Below are 25951 nucleotides of genomic sequence, written 5' to 3'. Positions count from 1 at the left end.
ATAGATAGATAGATAGATAGATAGATAGATAGATAGATAGATAGAACAGAAGGAAAATTCAGTTTATTTATTTCGTTTTAGTAGTGATTGAACTCCTACTATTATTATTGTAAAATGTGAAATTAATTGTATAATATTTGGGCTCTTATGAAGGTTTTGAAATGATTTCCATAGACATACCAACACCTCCATGTGGAAGGCTAGTAGGGTCAGAAATTACAGCGGTGGGTGTGGAAACAATCTGAGAGATAGGGGCCAATTTACTAAAGGAGTGGAGCATGTTCACTTAGCATAGTGAGTTTTCCCTCAGCTAAGTGAATGTGGTGAGACGTGGTGAAAAGAATATCCGATCAGGTGGAAGAAATGTTAGAAAACAAAAATGTTTGCTTGCACAGGATTGGATGATGGAAGTCAGCAGAATGTCACCTCATTCACTAAGCTAAGGGGAAATTCCCTGGCACAGTAAAAATCCTCTTTTGATAAGTGAACAGGATTATACTCCATTAGTAAATGGTCATTATTTTTAAGTTGCGTTTTTCAACCCAGTCATATAATATCTGTATATCTATCAATATATTTATGTGTCAATGTATGACATACGGAGCAGAGATCAGACATGTTGGCTGTACATAGCCCGGCTGGCTGTGATAGTGGGTCCCATGGTGTCCACTATGTGTGCTGTGTATATGGATTGGAGCTTATTATGGGCTGTAATTACCCTTTGATGATGGAGAACATCAGAGACATTATCCGGGGACAATAGTGAGCAGAGAATTAGAGTGTCACCTCCTAATGATGTGTGTCTGCTCCAGCCCCATACTGTGCCTAATGATCTCTCCTTGTGGATTGCAGACGTCATTCTAATGTATTGTTGTCGTTCATTAAACTTCAATGATAATCTATCACTTTTGTCTATACCCGGAAACACCGAGCGCAAATCACGGAATCTACATCGAAACTCAACCCTGTACAATAATATGTATCTATAATAATACATACAGTGTGTATTCATCATCTCATATCTATCTCTCATCTTTCTATATATCCATTTCATACCAGTCTCTTCTACCAGTCTATCTATATATCTATCTATCTATCATCTATTATCTATCTATTATCTATCTATCATCTATTATCTATCTATCTATCTATTATCTATCTATCTATCTATCTATCATCTATTATCTATCTATCTATCTATCTATCTATTATCTATCTATCTATCTATCTATCTATCTATCTATTATTTATCTATCTATCTATCTATCTATCTATCTATCTATCTATCTATTATTTATCTATCTATTTATAAATCTATCTATCATATATTATCTATCTATCTATCTATCTATCTATCTATCTATCTATCTATCATCTATTATCTATCTATCTATCTATCTATCTATCTATCTATCTATTATTTATCTATCTATAAATCTATCTATCTATCATCTATCTATCTATCAATCTATCTATCTATCTTGAATTATATTGTAACTGTGATGTCTTCCTTATATTGTAAAGTGCTGCGCAAACTGTTGGCGCTATATAAATCCTGTATAATAATAATAATTATCTATCTATCTATCTATCTATCTATCTATCTATCTATCTATCTATCTATCAATATATTCTATCTATCAATATATTCTATCTATAATACATATGAAACTTATATCTCATACCTATATCTCTTTCTTATATCGTCGTGTCTGTTTAACAGCGGATGCTTTTATATAAGAAGCAACATAAATAGTGAATTATTATTATTATGTATCTGTATATCTATCAATATATTTATGTGTCAATGTATGACATACGGAGCAGAGATCAGACATGTTGGCTGTACATAGCCCGGCTGGCTGTGATAGTGGGTCCCATGGTGTCCACTATGTGTGCTGTGTATATGGATTGGAGCTTATTATGGGCTGTAATTACCCTTTGATGATGGAGAACATCAGAGACATTATCCGGGGACAATAGTGAGCAGAGAATTAGAGTGTCACCTCCTAATGATGTGTGTCTGCTCCAGCCCCATACTGTGCCTAATGATCTCTCCTTGTGGATTGCAGACGTCATTCTAATGTATTGTTGTCGTTCATTAAACTTCAATGATAATCTATCACTTTTGTCTATACCCGGAAACACCGAGCGCAAATCACGGAATCTACATCGAAACTCAACCCTGTACAATAATATGTATCTATAATAATACATACAGTGTGTATTCATCATCTCATATCTATCTCTCATCTTTCTATATATCCATTTCATACCAGTCTCTTCTACCAGTCTATCTATATATCTATCTATCTATCATCTATTATCTATCTATTATCTATCTATCATCTATTATCTATCTATCTATCTATTATCTATCTATCTATCTATCTATCATCTATTATCTATCTATCTATCTATCTATTATCTATCTATCTATCTATCTATCTATCTATCTATTATTTATCTATCTATCTATCTATCTATCTATCTATTTATCCATTCATTATCTATCTATCTATCTATCTACCTATCCATTCATTATCTATCTATCTATATATCTATCTATCTATCTATGTATTAATTATCTATCTATCTATCTATCTATCTATCTATCTATCTATTATTTATCTATCTATAAATCTATCTATCTATCATCTATCTATCTATCAATCTATCTATCTATCTTGAATTATATTGTAACCTTTCTTATATCGTCGTGTCTGTTTAACAGCGGATGCTTTTATATAAGAAGCAACATAAATAGTGAATTATTATTATTATGTACAATATACTTATCATTATAATGATATTTATTTTTAAATCATTGTTATTATTGATGATGATGATGATGATGATGATTGTTATGATTCTTAGTGGTAGTTGTATGTTAAACAAGTATAAAGACTGTAAATGGCAAATATCTTACAAATATTTCCTTGTATTTATCATTATCATCACTTTTAAAATGTGATATAAAAAACCATGAAACTAAAACAGAGAAATGTCCATCAGAATTTGGAATCAAATGATACAATTTGGGAGATTTGGGTGATTTTAGTAAAGAATTGCCCTTTGATAATATTTTCCTTTGAAGTCCAACCAAAGATGTGGATTACATGTACCTGAAGTGTGTAGCTGTGTCACCGAGTTTCTTTTGATATGAAAGGACACTATGGAGTCTACTAACACGTTTCTTGTTCTGGTCCAAATGACGTGTGAACTGGAGAGACAGCTTTGGAGGGGGGATCAAGGAGCAGAGGTTTCATTGCTGGTCTTCTTGGTGGCATCAAAGTAGAGTACCCTTTGTCCCACCACACCTTTTTGACACTTCATGTGCCCTCTCCACATAAAGAGATCAGGATTAACTATGACCATATATTTCAAGAGAAGACTCAGAAGAGCCAACATGGAAAATGACCCCGAGTTGGAGCAGGTGATCTGCAATGCTCTTTCCCTACAAGATGACTATCCTGACCTTTATCGGCCTACAAGTCATTGTGACAAGTCACTGGGCAGCCCTGAGACATTTCCTGAACTTCGCTCAGATGTGGAAATACAATTGCCTTCGAAGAACCCGAACATCCTTCAGGAAACGCTAGTGGAACTGTATTCAATTCTCGGGATCCCACACGAAGGCCAGAAGTGTAACACAATAGTTACTATCAAGCAAGAGGCGCCCACACCAGCCACATGCATCCAGGATCAGCTTCATGTCGCAAGTCAAACCACTGCCGGGTTTAAAAGTAAGTTCCATATTTTTAATGATGTGTTTAGTGAGAGTATATAAGGCTATCTAACTGTATCTCTAGATACAAACTATTCAGAATGATTTATTTAAAGGCCAACTCCAGCTTAAAGGTTTTATATTGTTTTCAATTGAGTGGAGAAGAGTTAGAGTCTATGGGGTTCATTTACTAAAGGCAAATGACCTGTTCACTTTGCAGGTGAAACTCTACTGAATTTCATAATTTCCTATTTATGTGTAAAAATGTGGAAATGGATATTCTTTCTATGTGAATTTTCACCACGTCCACTAAGCTAAGGGAAAATTCCCCTACAAAGCAAGAATTCCCTTGCAAAGTGAACAGCCTATTTGCCTTTAGTAAATCAACCCCATATCTGATTTTTTTTACTGTCATTGTATTAGTTCCTATGATGGAGATTTTCCTCACTTCCTCTCAGGACAGGAAGTGGTGAGAAGTCTCTCCAGCAGGAACACCCGTTTAGTAGAGTGTGAAGGGTTAGAACGTCTCACGTTGTAGAAAAGTCACTCGCCCTCCAATGAGAATTTCAGTCAGTGTTCTTTATTGACAAAATAATTGTCACATCGTATAGGAATGTTTCGGAACCGTATAGGTCCCTTCCTCAGGCAAAAGAAGAGAGCTATACGGTTCCAAAACGTTGCTATACGACTAGTAGATCGCAAAGCGAAAACTGGTAGATCGCGATCGACTCACTGACCTGTGTACTGTCCTCCCGTGGCGCTCGTGCGCCTGAATGTGTCAGACGCCGCAGACGGGAAGGAGGGAGGAGACTTGGGAAGCTGCTGCAGTGGAGGTAAGAAAAGACAGACAGGAGAGAGACAGCAGAGAAAGTGAGAGAAGAGACAGCAGATAGAAATAGGGGAGAAAGAGAGGAGAGAGCGTGAGGAGAGAGAGAAGAGAGGGCCGGTTGACTTCAATGCACTGCCACGCCCCCTCCCGCCCCTGAATGCAGGTGTTTTTTCGTTGGTAGATCTCATTAAGCTCGTCATTTGAAAAGTAGATCTCCAGATGGTTTTAGGCCAATGGACCCTTTAAAAATAAAGTTATATTATTATAAACATTATGCCATTTTAAAAAGTAGATATTCTGTTACTTACAAACTCATTAAACTTAATAAATCTGGTCCAAACCTAGTGATTTATAAAGCGCAGACAGTAAATAAAAATACATTTTACATATGGGCATGCACAAAATGTTAAAATCTCACAATTTAAATTTCATGACTGTCCATAAAATGTTTTAAAGGAGAATTATGGCTTTTCCCCATAGTTCTCAGAAGTGTAACGGGAGGACACAAACTAGCGTCCTCCCGTCACCCTAAGCTCAGTATACCGCGAGCTACAGCTCGCGGTATACTGAGACTCCGCAGCTGAAACGGATCCCGACAATTATGTCTGGATCCGCCCAGCTGCGTGAGTGACAGCTGGCTCTGCCTATCTAGAGGCAGAGCCAGCTGTACCTGCCCCCTCCCCCGTCCGTTGGGAGGGGGGAATCCAGTCCCTCCCCTGTCACGGCTCTCTGCTGTGCCAAGATCGAGAAGTGAGCGAACGCCGGGATGTGTTCGCTCACTTCCCGATCTACTGAGCCGACCTGTGACAGTTTCATTGTCACAGGTCGGCTAGAACTATGAGGATGAGTGAAAAGCACTCACCTCATAGTTCTCCTTTAAGCTTGTTTTAACTCTTCTTGAGTAGAACATTGCACAAAGTACCACAACTGATGCTTTTCATGGATTACCTGAGCTGGATCCCAGACCACACCCAGGTAACCCTCTAACAGAAACATGCTAAGCTCTGCAAAACATTGAAATGTTCCAAGCTTTTCTAGTCAGGCGTATTAGATGGTGATTGGTGTAATTTGAGTATTTATGAATAAGAACCCTATCTTTCTATGTTTATTAATGATTGTTTTATTTGGTACCATATGCATGCTTTTTGTGTATACCATTTAGCTTCCTTTTACTAATATCAGACTATGTTGGTCTCCTCAACAGGGCCTTTCACTGCGGAGGAACTAGAAAGTTCTAAGATGATCCGGGGTGACGTAGAAAATCAGCTTCCGTCAACTTCAAGTCAAAAGTGTAGAAAAAGAACTCTGTACAATAAGCAACAAAGCCTCTTTCTTCAAAAACAGTTCAACTTCAATCCCTATCCAGACTATGTGAGCAGATGCTGCTTCTCACAGATAACCGGGATCCCAGAGCCCAGAATACAGGTCAGAGGTCATTCTTAATCGTTATAGAAATCGTTGGAGAGCAATGATGTGTGTGTCAAGAATAAAAGCAAAATTAACAAAATAGAAACTAGATGGAAAAAAATATGGATCAAATATACAATTTGGAAACCTGGAAGTGACACTAAACTCAGGAGTTAAATCTTAAAAATCAATTCAAGATCCTTAACTATTAACAAAAATGTATCTTATTTGTGTATCACTCGGCTGTAGATCCTCCAATCATCCCTGAATTGGCGCTGGCACTGTCCTTCCTTCTGGAGGGGGGTTACTTGTGTTCCCCATGGTCCCTGTGTGTGTTGTAAAGTAGTCACCGCTCCAAGCTCGCTCCTGGGACGGACTACAATCTCAATACAAATGAGTAAACTAAACGTGAGATTGTAGTCCATCACAGGAGCGAGCTTGGAGCGGTGACTACTTTACAACACACACAGGGACCATGGGGAACAAAAGTAGCCACCCTCCAGAAGGAAGGACAGTGTCAGCATCAACTCATAGATGATTGGAGGATCTACAGCCGAGTGATACACAAATAAGATACATTATTGTTAATAGGATACTTGAATCCATTTTTATGATTTAACTCCTGAGATAGATTCACTTTAAGAAAATACAAACCAGATGGAAAAAATATGGACCAAACATACCCTTTGGAAACGTTACTTTATACATTATTGACCATACAGCCATCTCTGAATTAAAGATCTTAATTATGTGAATTTCCAGTTAGTGAAGAACAAATTATAATGAAAACGAGGACTTCTTTTAATATACTTTCAGGGTTATTCACAGAAGGGTGAAGAGTTTGGAAAAGCGAACAATCTAGGACAACATAGCCGATTTGGAAAAATTCTCCAATTCAGCTCACTTTCCAGTTCAGCTATGTTGTCCTAAATTGTTCACTTCTCCTCTCTTCTCCAAACTCTTAGCCCTGCTAAGATGAATTGCAATAATACTATTAGATATATATTTTAAAGAAAAATATCTACAGAAGTGTAAGCATGGATAATATCTAAAGATTGTTTATTTTACTATATTGATGTATATGTGGCCTAAAGGCAGTACAGCGACTAATATAAAGTTCTTCTATTTGCAGGTCTGGTTTCAGAATCGAAGAGCAAGATATCTTACGAAACATCCCAATTCCCAGGAAACTGAAAATGCCTTAACAGTGGGAAGACAGCCAACCCTTGTGTGTGCAAGATCTACTTATCCAAAAGTATTCAAAAACAGATAACAACTTCCACATAGAACCTTTTACACCCAGGATGAGATATATGAAGATCAAAGTTTCAAGATTATTTATTTCAGCACTTTTTCATCTGCATTTCAAACTACTTACCGTGATGCCCAAAACTACCCCCCTGCCCGCCGCCCTTTTCTATTTAAGTCAAAGTGAAGACTCAGCGTTCACTTTGGGTTTGGTTTTTTTTCTAATGGAAATGTTAAAATAACAATTATAAAATTTAAATAAAAATATTTTTCTTGTTTTAAATTAAAATGTGTGAATATTTTTGTATCTTTGCTTCCCTATTTTTTTACATTTATTTTATTTGTTTTCTAATTGCAATAGTAGCAAAGATCATCAGGTTGTTGTTCATCTGAAGCTTCTTTGTAATGACAATTGGTCAAAAAAATAAATAAACCAAGGCAATACAATAACTAAAATTTGTTTTCCATATAAAAAATATAAAAGGAAATAATAACTTTGTTTTTAAAATAAATGTATTTAAAGTGGAATGGAATTTAAAGAACATATATAATTTAATATTTTAAGGTTTAAACCTAACAAAACAAATACCGTATATACTCGAGTATAAGCCGTCCCAAATATAAGCCGAGGTACCTAATTTTACAAAAAAAAAATGGGAAAAAGTATTGACCTGAATATAAGCCGAGGGGGGCACTTTTCACCCAAAAAAATGGGCTGAAAATCTCGGCTTATACTCGAGTATATACGGTAGTTCTGAAATACATTATACCACTGTAAAAAAGTTTTTTTTGTTTCAAACTAGGGATGTCCCGATACTGATACCAGTATCGGTATCGGGGCTGATACAGGACATTTTTATGAGTAATTTTACTCATGAAAATGCCCTGATACATAGCACCGATGTTGTACTAGTACAAGTGATCCACCCAGTGTTCTGTCGAAAGCTTCGACCCATCGAGATATCCGAGTGGTGACGTCACATTCGGTGACCCGCCAGTAGCAGATCTAGAACAGATGGTGCTAGTGTACGTGTGCCAGAGGTTCCATTGTTAGAATCCTCATTGGGTTATCGAGCTTCCATCACTGCGCCTGCATATCATCGCAATCCCCATCAAGTTGTCCGAACCCTGTCAGTGTGCCTAAAACGCGCCCACCCAATGGCAAAACATGTAATCTCTTAGCATGTTGAGCTGCCGGATGGGCGTGCAGGTGCACCAACGCTATTTGGAGGACTTGATTCTGCTGTTTGGTGACCCTGCAGGCGCACTGACAGGGGTTGGAGAACTTGATTGCGAAGGGGCGCAGTGACGGGAGTTCGATAACCCGATGGGGATTCTGACAGTGGCACGGCTGGTGCACATGCACAAGCGCCACCTGGTCGACATTTCCTACTGGAAAGTCACCGGACATCACCAGTGAGAGACCCCGACGGGTCGGAGATTTCGACCGAACACCGGATCACTTGTACAGTAGCCTGCTCGCCAGCCCCAACCCCCCTGGTACCTACCCACCATGGTCCGCCCCTCCCCTTCCCTCAAAGGTCCATCCCCTCATGGTCACCTTCACCGCTGTGGTTTTCGGGCTCTTCTGGAGGGCCCGGGACCACAGCAATAATTTCAGGATGGAGAGCGGAGACCGGAGATCGTCCATTCTCTGCTCTGCTCTCTGATCAGTGACACAGGACTGAAATAATACAATTAAAATGTAAAAAGTAATAAAAAAGTAAAATAGATTAAAAAAAAATACAAAATAAAATAAAAAAAAGTGATAAGGTAAAAAAAGTGATAAAAAAGGTGAAAGAAATGCAAAATAATAAATAAAAATAAAAAATAATAATAAAAAAAATCAAAGTGCTTAAAAAGGTAAAAAAAATAATAAAATAAATACAAATCAAAATTAAAACCAACTCTGCCTTCTGCGTGCAAATAAACGCACGCGTAGGGCATTGTGTGTGTGTGTTTGCGCCGAGTGCTGCCCTCATTCCACTGTGTGTCATATTGTTGTAGTGGGGCAGCAACACTCTCTAACACGCACAATGCACATTAAAGGGTAAGTTCACTTTCCCAAGTCATTTGGGGAATTGGAATTACCCGCCTAAAGCTGGCCAACTCCCCTATACTCACCTTTTGGTGAATGGTCCTTCCCCTCCACCAATACCTGTACCTCGGTGAGTTCCTGACGGAAAGTACCTATGCTGCGTCTTGAAAAAATTGTATCGGACATCCTTATTTCAAACCCATTATGTTATTTTGGTCACAAATTTAAAAAAATAGAGACACATTTAAAGAAGAACAGTTCATTTAAAATGTATAGATCTATGTTATGCGTAGAGGAGTAATAAAAGGTATCAAATACAAAAAAGTCAAACCGTATTAAAAAAATTGTTTTATTTAAAAAAGAATAAAATTATTAGAACATTTCGAAACAAATATAATGATTTAATATCAGCAATTACTTTGTATTATTTTATATTAGTAATGACGTTTATTTTAGCATGTGGAGATAAGGAAATAAACATTATTTCACAGTTTACAAAAACAATATTATCCTGTAGAAGGCGTGATAAGGTGTGCCACGGATCTCAGCTCCCAGTAGCCGCTTCTCTACACCAGAACCTCAAAGAGACAACGGGGTTTTATTTGTACCCCAATACACATCCTGGTCCCTTCAGAAACGGGTCAGAAGCACGCATAATACAAGCAAAGTAAACAGAAGTCGCCTTAAAAATGAACTTTAGGCAGATACAGAAAATACTGTTTATCAAAGTGAAGTATTCACATAAAACATTCACAAAAAAATATTGTTAAAAATACAGTTTCTACAAGTACCTGAATATGTGGTTAGCTTCCTGTAATGCTGTGGAAGAGGGTCTATAGAGAGAGAGTCTACACCCAATTGGACTTTGCTAAAGCACATGTGCTTTCAAATGAAAATACTGACAGGGACAGAGAGTAGAGCGAGCAGAAGGATGACATCATCACTTTGCTGCTGCTTATTCAATGTTCAACCAGCAAGCTAGAGTGTGTTAAAATGGCTGCCAGGTTCACTTCCAAAGAAATACAATCTTGGTAGACAGGGTTGTCCCTGAGGTATTCGCCACCTGAGGTGATGTTGGTTCCTGGAAGGGGGGGAGGCGGGGGTGGGGCGTCTCTGGCTGGGAAGGGTCACTAGGTCATTTGTCGTTTAGGAGGAGGCGGACATTCGGCAAGTCGGAGTGTCCCGCTCAGCTCCTGGCAATCTGTGAGCTGAGCTGGAAGCCAGACAGAGCGTCACAGGTTGCAAAGTTAGCAATCTGGTACACTGTGGCCGCCCTCCACCACCACCGGGCTGCCCCCCAATCAGATGCCACCTGAGGTAACCGCCTCATTATAAGGATGGTCCTGTTGAGTCGTGGTCCTCCTAGATGCTTTCTAACTCATCATTGGGTCAAATACTGATTGGGTACCATGAGGTACCATGAGGTTACCTGTTGCATTAATATCAATACAGACACAAATATAACCACTAAGCACCAAGCGATCTGATGATCCAATATAGTGGAATGTGCGACGGTGTGCTGGCACAGTCATTTCCTTTATATGAAAAACAATTTCACAATTCCATTTTACAAATAACTCTCAACCTAGACATACACGTAGAAGATGTCCTATCAGACTTTGTAAATCACCCATAATGAGACTACAAGACTCCCCCAATCATGAGCTATATCTTTTCCTAAATTACAACCTTACCATAATGGGAAGGACAAACACTAAAGCAGCAGAATCTCTAGTGTGAGCCCAGGTTCAGACCCAGCCTGGTTCAAACCCGAACTCCTACAAACAAGGAAGTGTCATGGGCACTTCCACCCAATCAGCCGCAGGCATTTACAGCCCTGAAGCTGCATGTAAAAAAACAGGGCTGGAAGCTTGTGCTCACATAATTTACCTCATATAGTCATATTTGTCAGGGTCGTCCCTATAAAGTACTGTGGAACCAGCACAGGATAATCTTCCAAAGAAATTCAAACTTTATTCCACATGCATCTGTACAAAGCACAACCGCTGGCGCGTTTCTGCCTTACTCGGCCATAGTCAGCTATGACTTAGGCTGAATAAGGCAGAAACGCATCAGCGGTTGTGCTTTGTATAGATCGTATATATCGTGTGCTGGTTCCACAGTCTTTGAGCCTATTACTCCGGAAGAGAGTTATCCGTGCACCCAATGTGGATTGCGGGGACGCATGATAGGGGCGAGCTGTGCACTTCATGTTCTCGTCCCTATGTAGAGGCAGCATGAGGCTGTTGCCTCAGGCAGCATCTCTCTGGGTCATGTGGGGGGCAGCAGGCAGAGCGGCATGGCCGCTCCACGTTTAATGTTTGCAGTACCTGCTGCCCTCTTTCCGGCCAGAGCATCACAGGTTGCTAAGAGGTGTTTGGGGAGAGGTGTAAGGGCCATGCACATCTCTCTGCCCAGCTTTTAGCAACCTGTGATGCTCTGGACAGCATCCTAAACCCTTAGGTGGCAAAAATGCTATGGACACCACTGATATTTGGAAAATATAGACGAGTAGCCATTTAAGATCAATTGCATCACTGCATCCCACACCTTTAGCGCCTGACTGTAAGGAAAGGAATGAGCTTCCTTTAGTGTTTAGGAAGAGCTTCTTCCAGGTTTGGAGGAACTCAAAATTGGACCGGGTTTGAACATGAGCTCATCTCAACTCGGGATTCAAGGTGCAGCCTGACACTAGTGGTTGTTAAACTTTGCCAGTCAATAGTAGATGTGTGAACTTTGGCCTACAGTAACACTGCTCATGTTAGTGATAACTCATAAATCATTCAACAAGGGAATATGAAAGTGCTTGAGGACCGCTGGTCATTGTTGGAGAATATTGAACTTTAGTCAGGCTTCAGGCCTGGTGGTTATGGTCTTGTTCACCCTTAGTTCCTCCAATCTTGTAGCGAGTTTGTAAACACAAATGTTTGGACTGTGTATGAAATGTATCATTTGTTATCTGGGAACAAGCAAGAGAGACTTTGGAAGCCTCTCGGTTGTCTTGCTCCAAGTGAGATTGTTATGGCTAAGCAGTAAGACTGTCTTCTGGAACTTCCCAGGAGTTTGGAAGTCCAAAGGGTTTCCTTTTGCTGTTAAAGTGGCCCCTATATACGTTCTAGACCTGGATTATATTTTCACAGCATCTCAAACTCCTCTCTGTTCAAGATCCGAAACATAAGTCTTCGGTATAGTAAAGGGTCAATATTACGGTGGTCCTGAGTAGCTTCAAATATTTTGACAAGCACAGGGGCCAATGGCTCAAATCCTGTTGTATCTGCAAGCCATTGGTTGTACTCCCACTGGTTTGCTGCAAGGCGGTGAAGATATTTCAAGGGTATTCCAGAATTCCGGGTTTTTACGACCTCTTCGCGGGATTCTAAGAGCATTTCTTCTGGAGGAGGCAGCTGGCATTTACCCTCCAGGACAGACAGAAAAAACTGAACCTGGCAATGAAATAATGGGAAAGGGATCACAATTTTGCAAGCTCCGATGAAGCCCAGAGTAGGGTAGCGGGCATGAAAGAGGTGCTTGTAGAGCGGAGGGAGGTGACCTTGTTCCACATCCGTTCCCACAATGGCTTCATCCTCCAACAAGTTCACTCTAGGAAGGTCTGATTCCACATTTAGTGTTTCATTCAGCTGAGGGTTTTCTTTTTTCAGTTCATCCACATTTGTTGGCATCAAGTTCTCTCTCTGGTCCATCTTTTGGTTGACCATCACTCCACTGTCAGTCAACAAAAATGGGTAGTGATATTTATACCCGGTACAAAAAAGCATAGCGTCTGCCATGATTTCTGTCCCGTCTTCACAAATCAGAGTAGTGGAAGTAGCCCGGACCACTGGAGGCACGAATGAGAGGTTCTCTGGTGACTTCCACTGTGAAGGAGGACCTCGGTGACTCAGAATGACTTGCTTAGCATGTGGGGATAAATCCAGGGCAATATCAACTCCAGAAGGTCCTGCACCCAGGAGGACAACTGACCGGGAAGAGAAGGCCTCTGGGTAGCGGAAATAATGGCTGTGGAGCACTTGACCTGGAAAAGGTATGGAAACGACTTAGTGAATGGCCTCGTAAAGTAACACCTCACTTTCATACACAATTGATGGAGCACACATAATTGCTATACAAGGAAGTCCGTTATTTCATTTTATTATAATCATATTTTCATTTTAATGTTTTAACAGATCGGATAAGAAAATAAAAAATCAGATGGGAATTTTTTATTTTTGGGAATTATTGCCAAAGAAGACGCAGACAGAAACACATTTCTAGTGAGGGTAAGAATTAGAACTTCCAGTGAATGTTTTTCGTTGCTCTCTGTGCCCTCCTGCCCTGGTGACACCTATGCCTCCCACCCTGTTTCTTGTATGGATGGGGGGGTCATGGGGACAGGAAGTAAGAGAAGATCTCCCCAATGAGGATACACACAGCAATAAAAACATTTTCAAAATGCTAAATCTTAACCATCCCATCAAATTCTTCAAAAATATAAGTTTTGGCTATAGTTGTGTTTTAATGAAAAAGGACACGTCTCTGTATCCACAGGGCAAGGGTCAGCCCCTGACGTCTTTTGGATACTTCAACAGTGAGATCTCCCTTTGTGTGTTCCAGCTCCTCCAGTTACACCCTCCATAGTATAAGTAAAAATACAGCAATTGTAATGGGCCCAGTGGCTGTGCAGACCAGGGATCTCAGCACAGGGATGGTGTGACCCCCCCATAATGGGCACAGCAAGGTTATAGACCCGGGAACTCAGTTCATGGTTGGTGGGAACCCCTCATAATGGACACAGCAGGTATATAGACCCAGAAAGTCAGCACGGGGCTGGTGGGAACCCCTCATAATGGGCACAGCAGCTATACAGACCTGGGACTCAGAGAAGGGATGGTGGGAACCCCTTATAATGGGCACAGCAGGTATACAGACCTTCGACTCAGAGAAGGGATGGTGGGAACCCCTCATAATAGACACAGCAGGTATATAGACCCAGAAACTCAGCACAGGGCTGGTGGGGACCCCTCATAACGGGCACAGCAGGTATACAGACCTGGGACTAAGAGAAGTGATGGTGGGAACCCCTTATAATGGACACAGCAGGTATATAGACCTGGAAACTCAGTGCATGGATGTTGGGAACTCCTCATAATAGGTACAGCAGGTTACAGACCCAGGAACTCAACAAAGGGATGGTGGGAGTCCCTCACCATGAGCACAGCAGGTGTATAGACCCAGGAACTCAGTGCAAGGAATGTTGGGAACCCCTCCTAAAGGGCACAGCAGGTGTACAGCTCTGGGAGCTCAGTGCAGAGATGGTGGGACCCCTCATAAGGGGCACAGCAGGTCTGCAGACCCAGAAATAATGGAGTTATGGTTACTGTGGGGTTCTGCTATCAACTTTATCAGAGCAACCATCACTGGAACTTGCTTTTCTCACCTTGAAACTCCTCCAATCCTTCAATGTGCGGCATGTATGGATGGGAGTAGTGTCTATGGAAAAAAAGAAACGTAGGTATCAGGTTTGTAGAGTGATACCTTTTTTGTCAATTTTGGATAGAGTAGGGAATGGGTAAAGCTCCTGTCACATTATTTTTTGTTTTGCAGGAAGTGAGAAGAGATCTATATAAAAAAGTGAAGGGAAGTCCACTCTTAGACAGTTGTCACTAGACCAGGTGTCCCCATTGGAGAATTTCCCCTCATTTCCTGTTCCTTTTAGAACAAAAATGAGGAGAAGGGAGGAATGCAGACATGGGTTGGGGCATTAAGAGGACATCTGTTTCTTACCCGACACACACCATGATGGCATCAAACCTCTCTGTCACAGGATCACCGTTGCCCTGAGTTTGGGAAGTCACATCCCAGGAAACCTCTGCGTTCTTCCTTTCCCCCAGTACAGGAGTGATGGACACCACCCAGGTATTAAACTGCAAAACACAAAAGGACAGAGACTTAAAGCATATCTAAGACTAACATTATAATGCCGTAGATGTAATGACTGCATTCGTTTTTTTTCTGGCTTTTTTTTTCTGGCTTTTTTTTAGTACTGGTGATCATGCCAGGAAAACACTTCCTGTTCCAGGGTGACAACATTCATTAACTCAACTTTAGCTATAGAGGAGCAGTGTGCTGCTTTCCTTTCTGCATTTCATGCAGCCTCTTTCAGCCACTTCCTCCAAGTGATAACTGTGCACCATGCCTGGGCAATGTGTGTTAGCATGGCAGCTTTTAGTGCTGGTTAGGGATACATAGGACACCGTGACTACGCAGGAGCACAAGTGTTGTCACCCCATAACAGTAAGTGCCTGAACAAGGATCGCGATGGCAGGATCGCCAGGTAATATATTATCATTCAAAAAGATCTTATATGACTTTTAAAACGACATTAATGTGTTAAAGCTTAAAGGAGAATTATGAGGTGAGTGCTTTTCACTCACCTCATAGTTCTAGCCGACCTGTGACAATGAGACAGTCACAGGTCGGCTCAGTAGATGGGGAGGTGAGCGAACACATACCGGCGTTCGCTCACCTCTCAGAGAGCCTTGACAGGGGAGAGGCTGGATTCCCCCCTCCGATCTGCCAGCGCTGACTGGCGGAACGGACGGGGGAGGGGGCGGTTACAGCTGGCTCTGCCTCTAGATAGGCAGAGCCAGCTGTCACTCACACAGCTGGGCGGATCCAGACATAATTGTCGGAATCCACTTCAGCTGCGGTGTCTCAGTATATAGAGAGCTGTAGCTCGCGGTATACTGAGCTTAGGGTGACGGGAGGACGCTAGTTTGTGTCCTCCCGTTACCCTAAGGAGAACTATGGGGAAAAGCCTTAACCACATAGTTCTCCTTTAAATGTAATTTGGGTGATTGTGTTCAGATCTACTTTAAAGTGTAAGTTCACCTTTCCACAAAATGTGGAAAAAAAATGTACTTACTCACAGCAGCACACCTCCACACAGAGACACAGAATAAGGCGTGGTCAGTCAGTAATGGTGAAAAGGTCAGCTGCAGGGAGAGCACCTCCTGTTCTGGAGACCAATGTAATATATTGGAACTCCCATATCTTTGTGTCCCCGTAACAATGGTCACCAGGACAAACGGAGAGGATAACAATTCCCCCCACACACAGCAATAAAAACTGAGAGGGCTTCTAACCCTTACCCACTCCACCAAAAAGAAAATCCAGAGCTCCAGATTTATAAGGGGATGAAAATGTTAAAAGTCTAATGGGTTCATTTATAAATAGGTAGAGGAAACCCATACACTGGTGCTATCTAAGGGGCCTTAGTGTCATGTGATGGGCATCCACCCGGCGTATAACTGAGCCCCTTGTGTTCAATGCCCGTCCAATATATGCAAGTTCTTTCTTTACAGGGCTGGGAAATATTAGTCACGTGTCACCCCTTTCTCACCTTGATGTGGGGTCGGATGGAGAACCTGTCTGCATAATCCTCCAGGTATTTCAAGACTTCGGAGTGGTGGATGAAGGAGGGCAGGGATGGGTCAAAAGCAAAATCAGGGAACTCCATGACCTCTTTAGGGAGATTGGTTCTGTAAGTGAAAACAGATTGAGAATACAGATTAAGGATCCGTCCGTGGAAATCACATGTTTCAGTGGTGGGTTATATGATAGATTTCAGGGACTCTCTAATGTAGCTCTAGGTATAAAAATATGTAGGTTGTCTACATACATAGCAATGCTGAATGTAATGTATTACTGTATTATGGCCACTGGATGGAGCCGAGGAGCATAGGAAATAATATTTACTAGCTCCATCTAGTGGCCATGTTGCAGTATTACATTACAAGGGAAATCAATACTCCTCAGCTCCATCTAGTGGTCATATTGCTGTATTACATTACAAGTGAAATCAATACTCAGTTCCATCTAGTGGTCATATTGCAGTATTACATTACAAGGGAAATCAATACTCAGCTCCATCTAGTGGCCATATTGCAGTATTACATTATAAAGGAAATAAATACTTCTCAGCTCCATCTAGTGGCCATATTGCAGTATTACATCACAAGGGAAATAAATACACCTCGGCTCCATATTGCAGTATTACATTATAAAGGAAATAAATACTTCTCAGCTCCATCTAGAGGCCATATTGCAGTATTACATCACAAGGGAAATACAGTAAATAAACCTCAGCTCCATCTAGTGGCCATATTGCAGTATTACGTTATAAAGGAAATAAATACTTCTCAACTCCATCTAATGGCCATATTGCAGTATTACACAACAAGGGAAATAAATACTCCTCCGCTCCATCTAGTGGTCATATTGCAGTAGCACATTACCTTCAACCTAAAAAGAAAATAATATAATACTGGCATATGGTCACTAGATGGAGCTGTGGATCATTTATTTCCCTTGTAATGTAATACTGCAATATGGTCACTAGATGGAGCTGAAACGTCACAAACAAGATACATTTGAATTTCACTCTGATAGTTAAAGAAAGATCATGCACGACAATCACACAATGGTTCCTAGTTAACACAAAAAAAATTGCAGGGCCAATTGCATTAACAAATTCTTTATAAATAGACCCATTAGTGTTGAAAGTTAAAGTGGAACTGTCAGTAGATTTACAAGTTTGCAGTTGGGGGTTGAAGGTTGAGGAGGCTGTAATAGGGTGCAGAGTGCTGCCAATCACTGAGGTCCCATTAGTGCTCCCCCTGGTGGTGATCCTGCCCAATAACCACTGACTGAACATCACCAATGTACATTATAAGCCCACATTCAGCAGTCAGATTTCCTCCTCACACCTTTCTAATCTCTGTCTTGCATCCGTCCTTCTATTACACTTTCCAAGGGTAGTTTTTAAGTTTCCCCGGAGTTCATTCAAGTGACTTCACCTGGGCTGAGAGGATGTTATCAGTCTGCTGCAGGCAGAATGAAGCATTTCCTCAGTCTTCTCTCTTTTGTATTTGTGACTTTATAGCAAGTCACAAGGCGAGAGGCTGCAGCAGGGGCTGATCTGTGTCAGACATATGTGAAACACAGCCAGGAACTGCAGAGGCACCAGGATTTACAGGACTGTGTCATCTCTGAGCCAGCATCTCAGTCCAGGAAGTAGATGATGACCTTGAATGATGCCTGAATAGAGATGGAGCAGATGAAGGCATTGTCAGGGGGAGTATGGTGATCTGTGTGAGAGGTTATACATGCCTGATGTGTTACACCAACATATTGTTTAGCATGCATGAGCTTACTGTAAAAAAATGACAGGTCCACTTTATGCTTTATTGCCAAACTCAGTGACCAGGGTGAAAAGTTCATAGCCATGCCTGGGACTATATCATTATAAATGACACAGCTGAGCAGGAGGAATCTAACTTACGGTACATACATCCTCTATGGCAGCGGTAGGCAACCTCGGCGCTCAAGCTGTGCTGAAACTACAAATCCCATCACCCCTTTGCCCCTGGGAGTCATGTCTGTGGCTGTCAGAGTCTTGCAATGCCTCATGGGACTTGTAGTTCCACAACAGACGGAGGGCCTGAGGTTGCTCCATGGGAACTTACTGCAAGTCTCTGTACATGCTGGAGTGGGTGGGCGTGCCGGCGTCCGCCTCTTCCGTGTACAGCCAGGTTCCCCCCACTTGTCCCATCTTCTCAAACACGACGGGGGGTTGAAAGGCCGAAGGGCGGGAGAGGATGTGACGGGCGCTGCAGAGCCCCGCCCCCCCAGCACCGATCACCGCCACCCGCAACCTGCCAGCCGCCATGTTGGACGGTTTGCTGTTGGGAAAAACAGAAACAGAAATGAATATACAAAAGGCAAATAAGAAATCACGTCAGGGAACCTGACAAAACAGCAGAAAGGCATCATGGCACACTCACAAACCAGCATTGCCTGGTCTGTCCTCTTTCTCCTCCCCCCCCCGCCGGGCCCCACCTCCTCCTCCGCTGCCGCCGCCGGGCCCCAACCTCCTCCACCGCAGCTGCTGCCTGTCACTGACTCAGTAGCGGCTGTGAGGAGGAACGCGGCGCTGCACACATCACTGACAGGTTGACAGCGATCTGAACAGCGGCGTGTTCCTCCTCACAGCCGCTACTGAGTCAGTGACAGCCAGCAGCCTGCAATGCCATAGCGACCCAGGCGGCCCACACGGCATCAGGGGGACCCTTTTGTCCCGTTCCCCATAGCCGCCGTCTGGGTTGCTATGGCGATAGTTCCGCCACTGTATACTAACGCAAGCACGTGTTGGGTGCCCCCTTATACATGAACGTTGATTGCGTCACACATGTTAGGTATCGCTACGTGCACCAGAGCAAGATCAATAATTCTAGGGCCAATATTCAAGGGTAACTCTAAACTGATGACCTGTACGGGCTTTTGCCTATGGACAATTTGGTGTACCGTATTTTTTTTCTGCACCGTTTCACGGGCGCACACAATTTTTAAGCTTGGCATTTTGGATATCTATTTACTCGGCACAACCTCATCTTTTACATCTTATAAAGAAAATGGGTTTTATATTTGTTTTTGTGCACAAAAAATAACATAAGTACCGTATTTTGCGGTCCATAAGACGCACCGGACCATAGGACGCAGGGAGGTCCGGCGCGCCTTATGGAGCACTCAACAGACCGTGGCTTCTGTCACAGCTTCTATGACAGAAGCTGTGACAGAAGCTGCAGTTAGTGACCGCTGAGACAGGTGGCGCTGTGATTACACGCCACGGTCTCAGTGATCACACAGAGCACCTCCGTTCTTCGTCTGCTCTATGGTGATCTCGATCGTCGCCGCTGCTCGGTTTTAATACGAGTGATCTCATTAGATCACTCGTATTAAACGGGCAGGGGCTCCTCCTCCTCGCCCGGCGCCCGAAACTGCATGTCTCGGGCGTCGGGATTCGCTCCATAAGACGCGGGCACATTTCCCCCCTCCTTTTGGGGGGAAAAAAGTGCGTCTTATGGAGCGGAAAAATATGGTATCTTTTTTACTGAAATTTTGGGTTTGATAAAGAGTTGCGCTGATATCGTGCGACATAAAAATTTACAACTGCCGCCATTTGGTTCTACAGAGTCCGTGCTTTCAGGAAATATATAACTCTGGGGGCGGTTTGAGTAATTTTCAGGCCTGAAATGTGGACCGTAATGTATGCAAAAAAATAAATAAATGCAAAAATAGCAGCAAAAGGGTTAAAGGAAGTCTCCCTGATCTCGCCATGAATAAAAAATGTTTCCACTTTAAGTAGCGGCACTCAAGCTGCTAATATGTAGCAATGCTCGGAGCACACCACGGGATGTGTTACTACGGGAAGGCAGTTTCATTCAAATGTAACATTTTCAAGTTGGACTATTTTCTGATTGGCTCTTGTGGAGATTCGTCCCCCACCCCCGGATTGGAGCAGATATATTACCCCGCAGGTGTCCATCTGAAAGCTATCAGTTTTCCCATCATAGGAGCTGCTTGTACTTACCATTAAAACGTAGAACCTCCTACGGGACGATCCCAGATACAGACTGACTCCCGGATACTTTGCTGCTCTCTAAATCCGCCGTCTCCTTTACGCTGGGCGGCTGTAAAGAGTGAACTTTGTGCCTCCGAGGTGATTGATTGGTAACATTTTATCTGTTATTGACAGAATTTAGCACTGAAAGAGCAGCCATGCACAGCCAAGGGTCACCCACACTGCCGGGGCCAAAGGATGCCAAAGTGCGCACCCCACCCACCCCTCGCCACTTCTTTAAATCAGCGCTACCAAAAACCGGACGCAAATATACAAAATGGTTAAAAAAGGGAATAAAGTAATATTAGACTCTTAAAGAAGGGATTTTCCTCCCTTTTGAGAGATTTTCTTTTACTTCCTGTTGTATCTCTGAGACAGGAAGTGAAGGGAAAGCTCCCAACAAGACACAGAGAGCAAAAAGAGTCCTGGCAGGGGATCCAACCCAACCCGAGTTTATTCAGACGTTGTGGCTTTAGATAGAGTTTAATTAAAAGTGTTGGAAAGGGTAGAAACTGTTACCTCATTATAATACACCAACAATGAAACAATTCACTGTTACATTATGTTTACTCAATCAGTGGCGGCGCGCTTTACACCACGGCATCCCACGCTTTGCATTGCACTTGGTGATGTAAGGCTTGGATGCAGCTGCTCGGCCATGGAAACCCATTCCATGAAGCTCTCTACGCACTGTTGTTGTGCCAATCTGAAGGCCACACGAAGTTTGGAGGTCTGTAGCTATTGACTCTGCAGACAGTTGGCGACTTCTGCGCACTTCAGCATGCGCTGACCCCGCTCTGTCATTTTATGTGGCCTACCACTTCGTGGCTGAGTTGCTGTTGTTCCCAGTTGCTTCCACTTTGTTATAATACCACCAACAGGTGACCGCGCAATATTTAGTAGCAAGGAAATTTCACGGAACACCTGAAACCAATGATTTGGAGGGGCGTCCCAATACTTTTGGCAATATAGTGTATGTTTAAGTTAATTTTAGCGCACAAAGACACAATATAATACCCAAGTTTTTATAAAATATAAAAGAAGAGGTTGTGCGGAGTAAATAAATACCCAACATGCCGCGCTTAAAAATTGTCTGTGCCTGTGAAACAGCGAAAAAAATACAGTAAACCAAATTGTCCATAAGCGATGCTTTAAAAGCCCGTACAGGTCAAGAGACACGTAAGCTGACCAAAAAATGTATTTTGTTTTGTTTTGGATGTTTCGTTATTTCGTTTTTCGGGATTCGGGTCTGAAAGTCAATTCATTTCGACATTCGGATTTGGATGAATCAGAATTTTTTGTTAATTTCGGATGAGTTAAATGATTAGGAACGGAAATTAGTTGCAGAGAAGTGACATTAAATGTTTACTTTGTGCGGTCCCCCGACAATTCATAGCGGACCCTTTAGGCTCACAAACCAGGACATTCAAAGCAAGATGTAGAATGGTGGTCTGTGGGCGAGTCAAGAGCCCCCCCTTATCCATGAAGGATCAGGACGTGTCCAGCTTTAGCCCAGTGGAGTTCATGCAGCTGTCCCTGGGGGGACAGCAGCCAGTGCCTTCCAAGAAGTCATCCAGAGTATGACCGATTATTTAAAATTCACCCCCTAATATCTCACTTTAACAAATCGTTTTCAAGACTTTAGCAAAAAATATTTGTCTTGACGAGTCCCTCATGAAGTACAAGGGGCGCCTGCAGGGGTGTCCCGAGGCTGGGTGAAACCCAGACCGGAGACCGGGTGACACCCCACCATGACGCCATTGCGCATGACGTTGCCACGTGTGTGCGCGATTATGCATGTGCGGAGGTCTTATTTATGCTTGCCGGTGGCCATCTTGGTGATGGATGCCGGCAGAGAGAGGAAGGGATGTTCATCTCCTACTCTCTCCTGACACTTTCGGGCACTTTTCATAGGGGGGTGACACCAAAATGACTGTCAGTCATTTTGGTGTCACCCCTCCAATGGTGGCACCCCCCTTGTGACGCCACTGGGCGCCTGAGGTTCAAGCAGTTTATTCCATCTAAGAGATCAGACAATGCCTTAGATGTTGACGCAGCACAATGTATGCCCCATGGGATACCCCAGGAGCTTCTACATTCACAAATAGTTGGCCTTTGTGGGGTAAATTTAACTGTCAAACTGCTAAGGTGCCCCAAAGAAGACAAAGATCCATCACATCCATCTATGAAACTTCACACCTGAAAAGCTGAAATGGCCAGGTGTCTGTGTGGCTGGCACACATTGGGGTTATTGTGTTACTCAGAGGATGTAGCTGAACACAATTTGGGGTTTCGTACAGACGTAGCACACATCAGGTTTACAAGATACATGTTACAAAAATCTCCAACCATGTAAGGGGGAAAGTCTACACTGACCACCCATGTAAGGGGGAAAGTCTACACTGAGCACCCATGTAAGGGGGAACGTCTACACTGAGCACCCATGTAAGGGGGAACGTCTACACTGAGCACCCATGTAAGGGGGAAAGTCTACACTGACCACCCATGTAAGGGGGAAAGTCTACACTGACCACCCATGTAAGGGGGAACGTCTACACTGAGCACCCATGTAATGGGGAACGCCTACACTGACCACCCATGTAAGGGGGAACGTCTACACTGAGCACCCATGTAATGGGGAACGCCTACACTGACCACCCATGTAAGGGGGAACGTCTACACTGAGCACCCATGTAAGGGGGGACCTCTACACTGACCACCCATGTAAGGGGGAACGTCTACACTGACCACCCATGTAAGGGGGAACGTCTACACTGAGCACCCATGTAAGGGGGAACGTCTACACTGACCACCAAAATACTTTTTAGAGGGGGTGACACCAAAATGACTGTCAGTCATTTTGGTGTCACCCCTCCAATGGTGTCACTCGGGTGCAGGCCACACCCCGCGTGACGCCACTGTGTACAGCAATGGAGAATGGGTACCAGCAATAGAGGACTACGGATCCCACCAATCAATGATTATACAGCAATTATACAGGGCTCTGCAGGTGGGTTCCAGGCTGAATGGGTGGGTGCCGTTTTTTGGGGCTGTAGAGGAAGGTGTGGGGCTGTCCTGTGCTGTGTAGGCGCCAGGAGGTAGGTGGGGGCAATGTATGGCCGGACCGGCACAGTCAAAGACAGCTGCCTGAGGTCCCCAGCAAGTGCGGGACCTCAAGCAGCCTAACTTGTTTAGAAATTTAAAGGGCCGGTATCGGCTTTTAGAATCGGGGCATTTGCACGAAATAAAAAAAAAAAAAAAGCAACATATCGGCCCCCGATACCGAAGCTAGTATTGGTATCGGGACATCCCTACTATCCACAATGCAATACCATCACATCAGGGAGGCTTCTGATCAGCCCCACGTTCATTCTGCAGCAGGATAATGACACCAATAATGCAGCCAAACTACAAAGATATCGGCCCCCGATACCGAAGCTAGTATTGGTATCGGGACATCCCTACTATCCACAATGCAATACCATCACATCAGGGAGGCTTCTGATCAGCCCCACGTTCATTCTGCAGCAGGATAATGACACCAATAATGCAGCCAAACTACAAAGAGCGGCGCGCTGTACGAGATTTACATCAATTAACTAAACACTCTGACCAGCAAAGGAACATGGGATACAATAACACACCAGGGGTAGCCAACCTCGGCACTCCAGCTGTTGTGGAACTACAAGTCCCATGAGGCATTGCAAGACTGTGACAGCAACAGATATGGCTCCCAGAGGCAGAGACATGATGGTATATGTAGTTTCAGCACAGCTGGAGTGCCAAAGTTGACCGGCCCTGACAAGAACTTGTTGCAAGAACTCTCACAACTTATTGAATGGACTTTGTAAACTGTGGTATGAAAATTAAATAGAAAAGTTACCGATTCACCCGGAAGAAAAACTCTGTTCCCATAGTGGGAACAAGTCAGACGCACCTGAAACCCATCCCGGGCGGTGATCTCTGGACTGGAAGGGGAAGGAATCTTCACGGTGCAGTTGAGAAGAGCTGGCATGACTGCTGTACACAGCAGGATCACATGCCGGCTTCCTATTGGCTGCAGGCAGGACAGGAAGTCAGCCCTCCTGCCGCAAGGCACTCTGGGAGGTGTAGTCCAGGGGTCAGCCTGAAGCATGTAAACTACACTGGCCGTTTAAATCTTAAAGGGACCTAAAGCTCACCACACGTTACAATGTGACTGGACAATTTCTTTTCGATCTACCAACAACTATGTAGTGCAAGGGCCGGTCTCATTGGATACAGACTGAATAAGTCGCTCCTCATACAGATTGATTGAATCTTGAAGTTGGTACTCATATTACATAGTTTTGGTAACACTAAGGCCTCATTCACACTATAATCGGCCGCCACGTACAGCTCCGTGCTGCGTGCTCGACCGTATCGGGCAGCTCCCGGGAAGGACAGGTGCTGCGTGTGATTAGTAAGCAGCCCCTGTCCTTCTCTATAGGAGTACGTGGCCATACGCCCCCCCTACGCTCACCAACCCTGCACGTCCGTATGGGTGCGGGTGAGCGTACTCGTACTCTGACAGGATGAATCCTGTCTGCGTCTGAGCCGGGACACCCGCACCCATACAGACCTGCACTTGAGGTGAGCGCAGGGGAGCGTATGGCCACGTACTCCTATAGAGAAGGACAGGGGCTGCGTACTAATCACACGCAGCACCTGTCCTTCCCGGGAGCTGCTCGGTACGTCTGTGCACGCAACATGGAGCTGTACGTGGTGGCCGATTACAGCGTGAATGAGGGCTAAGGCTCATCGTACATGTTACAATCTGACCGTACAATCTTTGTACAATCAACTTTAGATTTACCAAAACGATGTAATATGAGGACCTACCTAAACTATTCAAGTCAATCTATTGAATCAGGCCGGCCCTTGTACTAAATACTCGTGGTAGATCTAAAGGAGATTGTACAATCACATTGTAATGTGTGTCCCTTTAAGTTGATTGTACGGTCAGCCATATCTTCCCTTCTGTGACAGAGGGACTCACAGATCACAATGATGCACATCTGCAGTGACTTCACTGGAATTGTCGTTCATTCATAAATTCCACCAGGTCCATAACAGAAGGTGTGTACCTCCGCACCGACCCGAGGCTGGGGCAACAGTCTGCAGGAGCCAGAGCATTGCACCCACCGTCCACTGATAGCACGTTACCATGTGTTGTGGTGCGCTGCCAACACATGCGGTGGAGCTACATTGCCTTAGACCACGGCT

General features: G+C 43.3%; 2 protein-coding genes across 2 annotated transcripts; one reads left to right on the top strand and one right to left on the bottom strand.

The window, feature by feature from the left end:
• Positions 1-3409: 3409 nt before the first annotated feature.
• On the top strand, positions 3410-8881 carry LOC108793778 (homeobox protein siamois-like). The gene is made up of 4 exons (XM_018564801.1): positions 3410-3746; positions 5761-5981; positions 7096-7170; positions 8555-8881. Exons 1-4 carry the CDS (start codon positions 3410-3412, stop codon positions 8879-8881), a joined length of 960 nt encoding a protein of 319 aa, XP_018420303.1.
• Positions 8882-12383: 3502 nt separating this feature from the next.
• On the bottom strand, positions 12384-24686 carry LOC108793787 (flavin-containing monooxygenase FMO GS-OX-like 4). The gene is made up of 6 exons (XM_018564811.1): positions 24645-24686; positions 18774-18989; positions 16649-16787; positions 15031-15170; positions 14684-14736; positions 12384-13282 (listed from the first exon to the last, which is right to left on the bottom strand). Exons 1-6 carry the CDS (start codon positions 24653-24655, stop codon positions 12384-12386), a joined length of 1458 nt encoding a protein of 485 aa, XP_018420313.1. The 5' UTR covers positions 24656-24686.
• Positions 24687-25951: the final 1265 nt, after the last annotated feature.

Source organism: Nanorana parkeri, unplaced genomic scaffold (assembly GCF_000935625.1).
Source record: "Nanorana parkeri isolate BGI_ZX_2015 unplaced genomic scaffold, ASM93562v1 scaffold784, whole genome shotgun sequence".
Lineage (NCBI taxonomy): Eukaryota > Metazoa > Chordata > Amphibia > Anura > Dicroglossidae > Nanorana > Nanorana parkeri.
This window is presented reverse-complemented; position numbering and strand designations above follow the sequence as displayed.

What these genes read in the sequence shown, in the direction of transcription:
- LOC108793778 (XM_018564801.1), top strand. Translation starts at nt 3,410, where the DNA reads ATGGAAAATGACCCCGAGTTGGAGCAGGTGATCTGCAATGCTCTTTCC. An exon ending in AACCACTGCCGGGTTTAAAA is followed by an intron (nt 3,747 to 5,760) that starts GTAAGTTCCATA and finishes TCTCCTCAACAG; the next exon opens with GGCCTTTCACTGCGGAGGAA. An exon ending in AAACTGAAAATGCCTTAACA is followed by an intron (nt 7,171 to 8,554) that starts GTGGGAAGACAG and finishes GGATTCTGACAG; the next exon opens with TGGCACGGCTGGTGCACATG.
- LOC108793787 (XM_018564811.1), bottom strand. An exon ending in CCATCCGACCCCACATCAAG is followed by an intron (nt 15,171 to 16,648) that starts GTGAGAAAGGGG and finishes TGTGTTTTGCAG; the next exon opens with TTTAATACCTGGGTGGTGTC. An exon ending in AGGATTGGAGGAGTTTCAAG is followed by an intron (nt 13,283 to 14,683) that starts GTGAGAAAAGCA and finishes TACCTTTTCCAG; the next exon opens with GTCAAGTGCTCCACAGCCAT.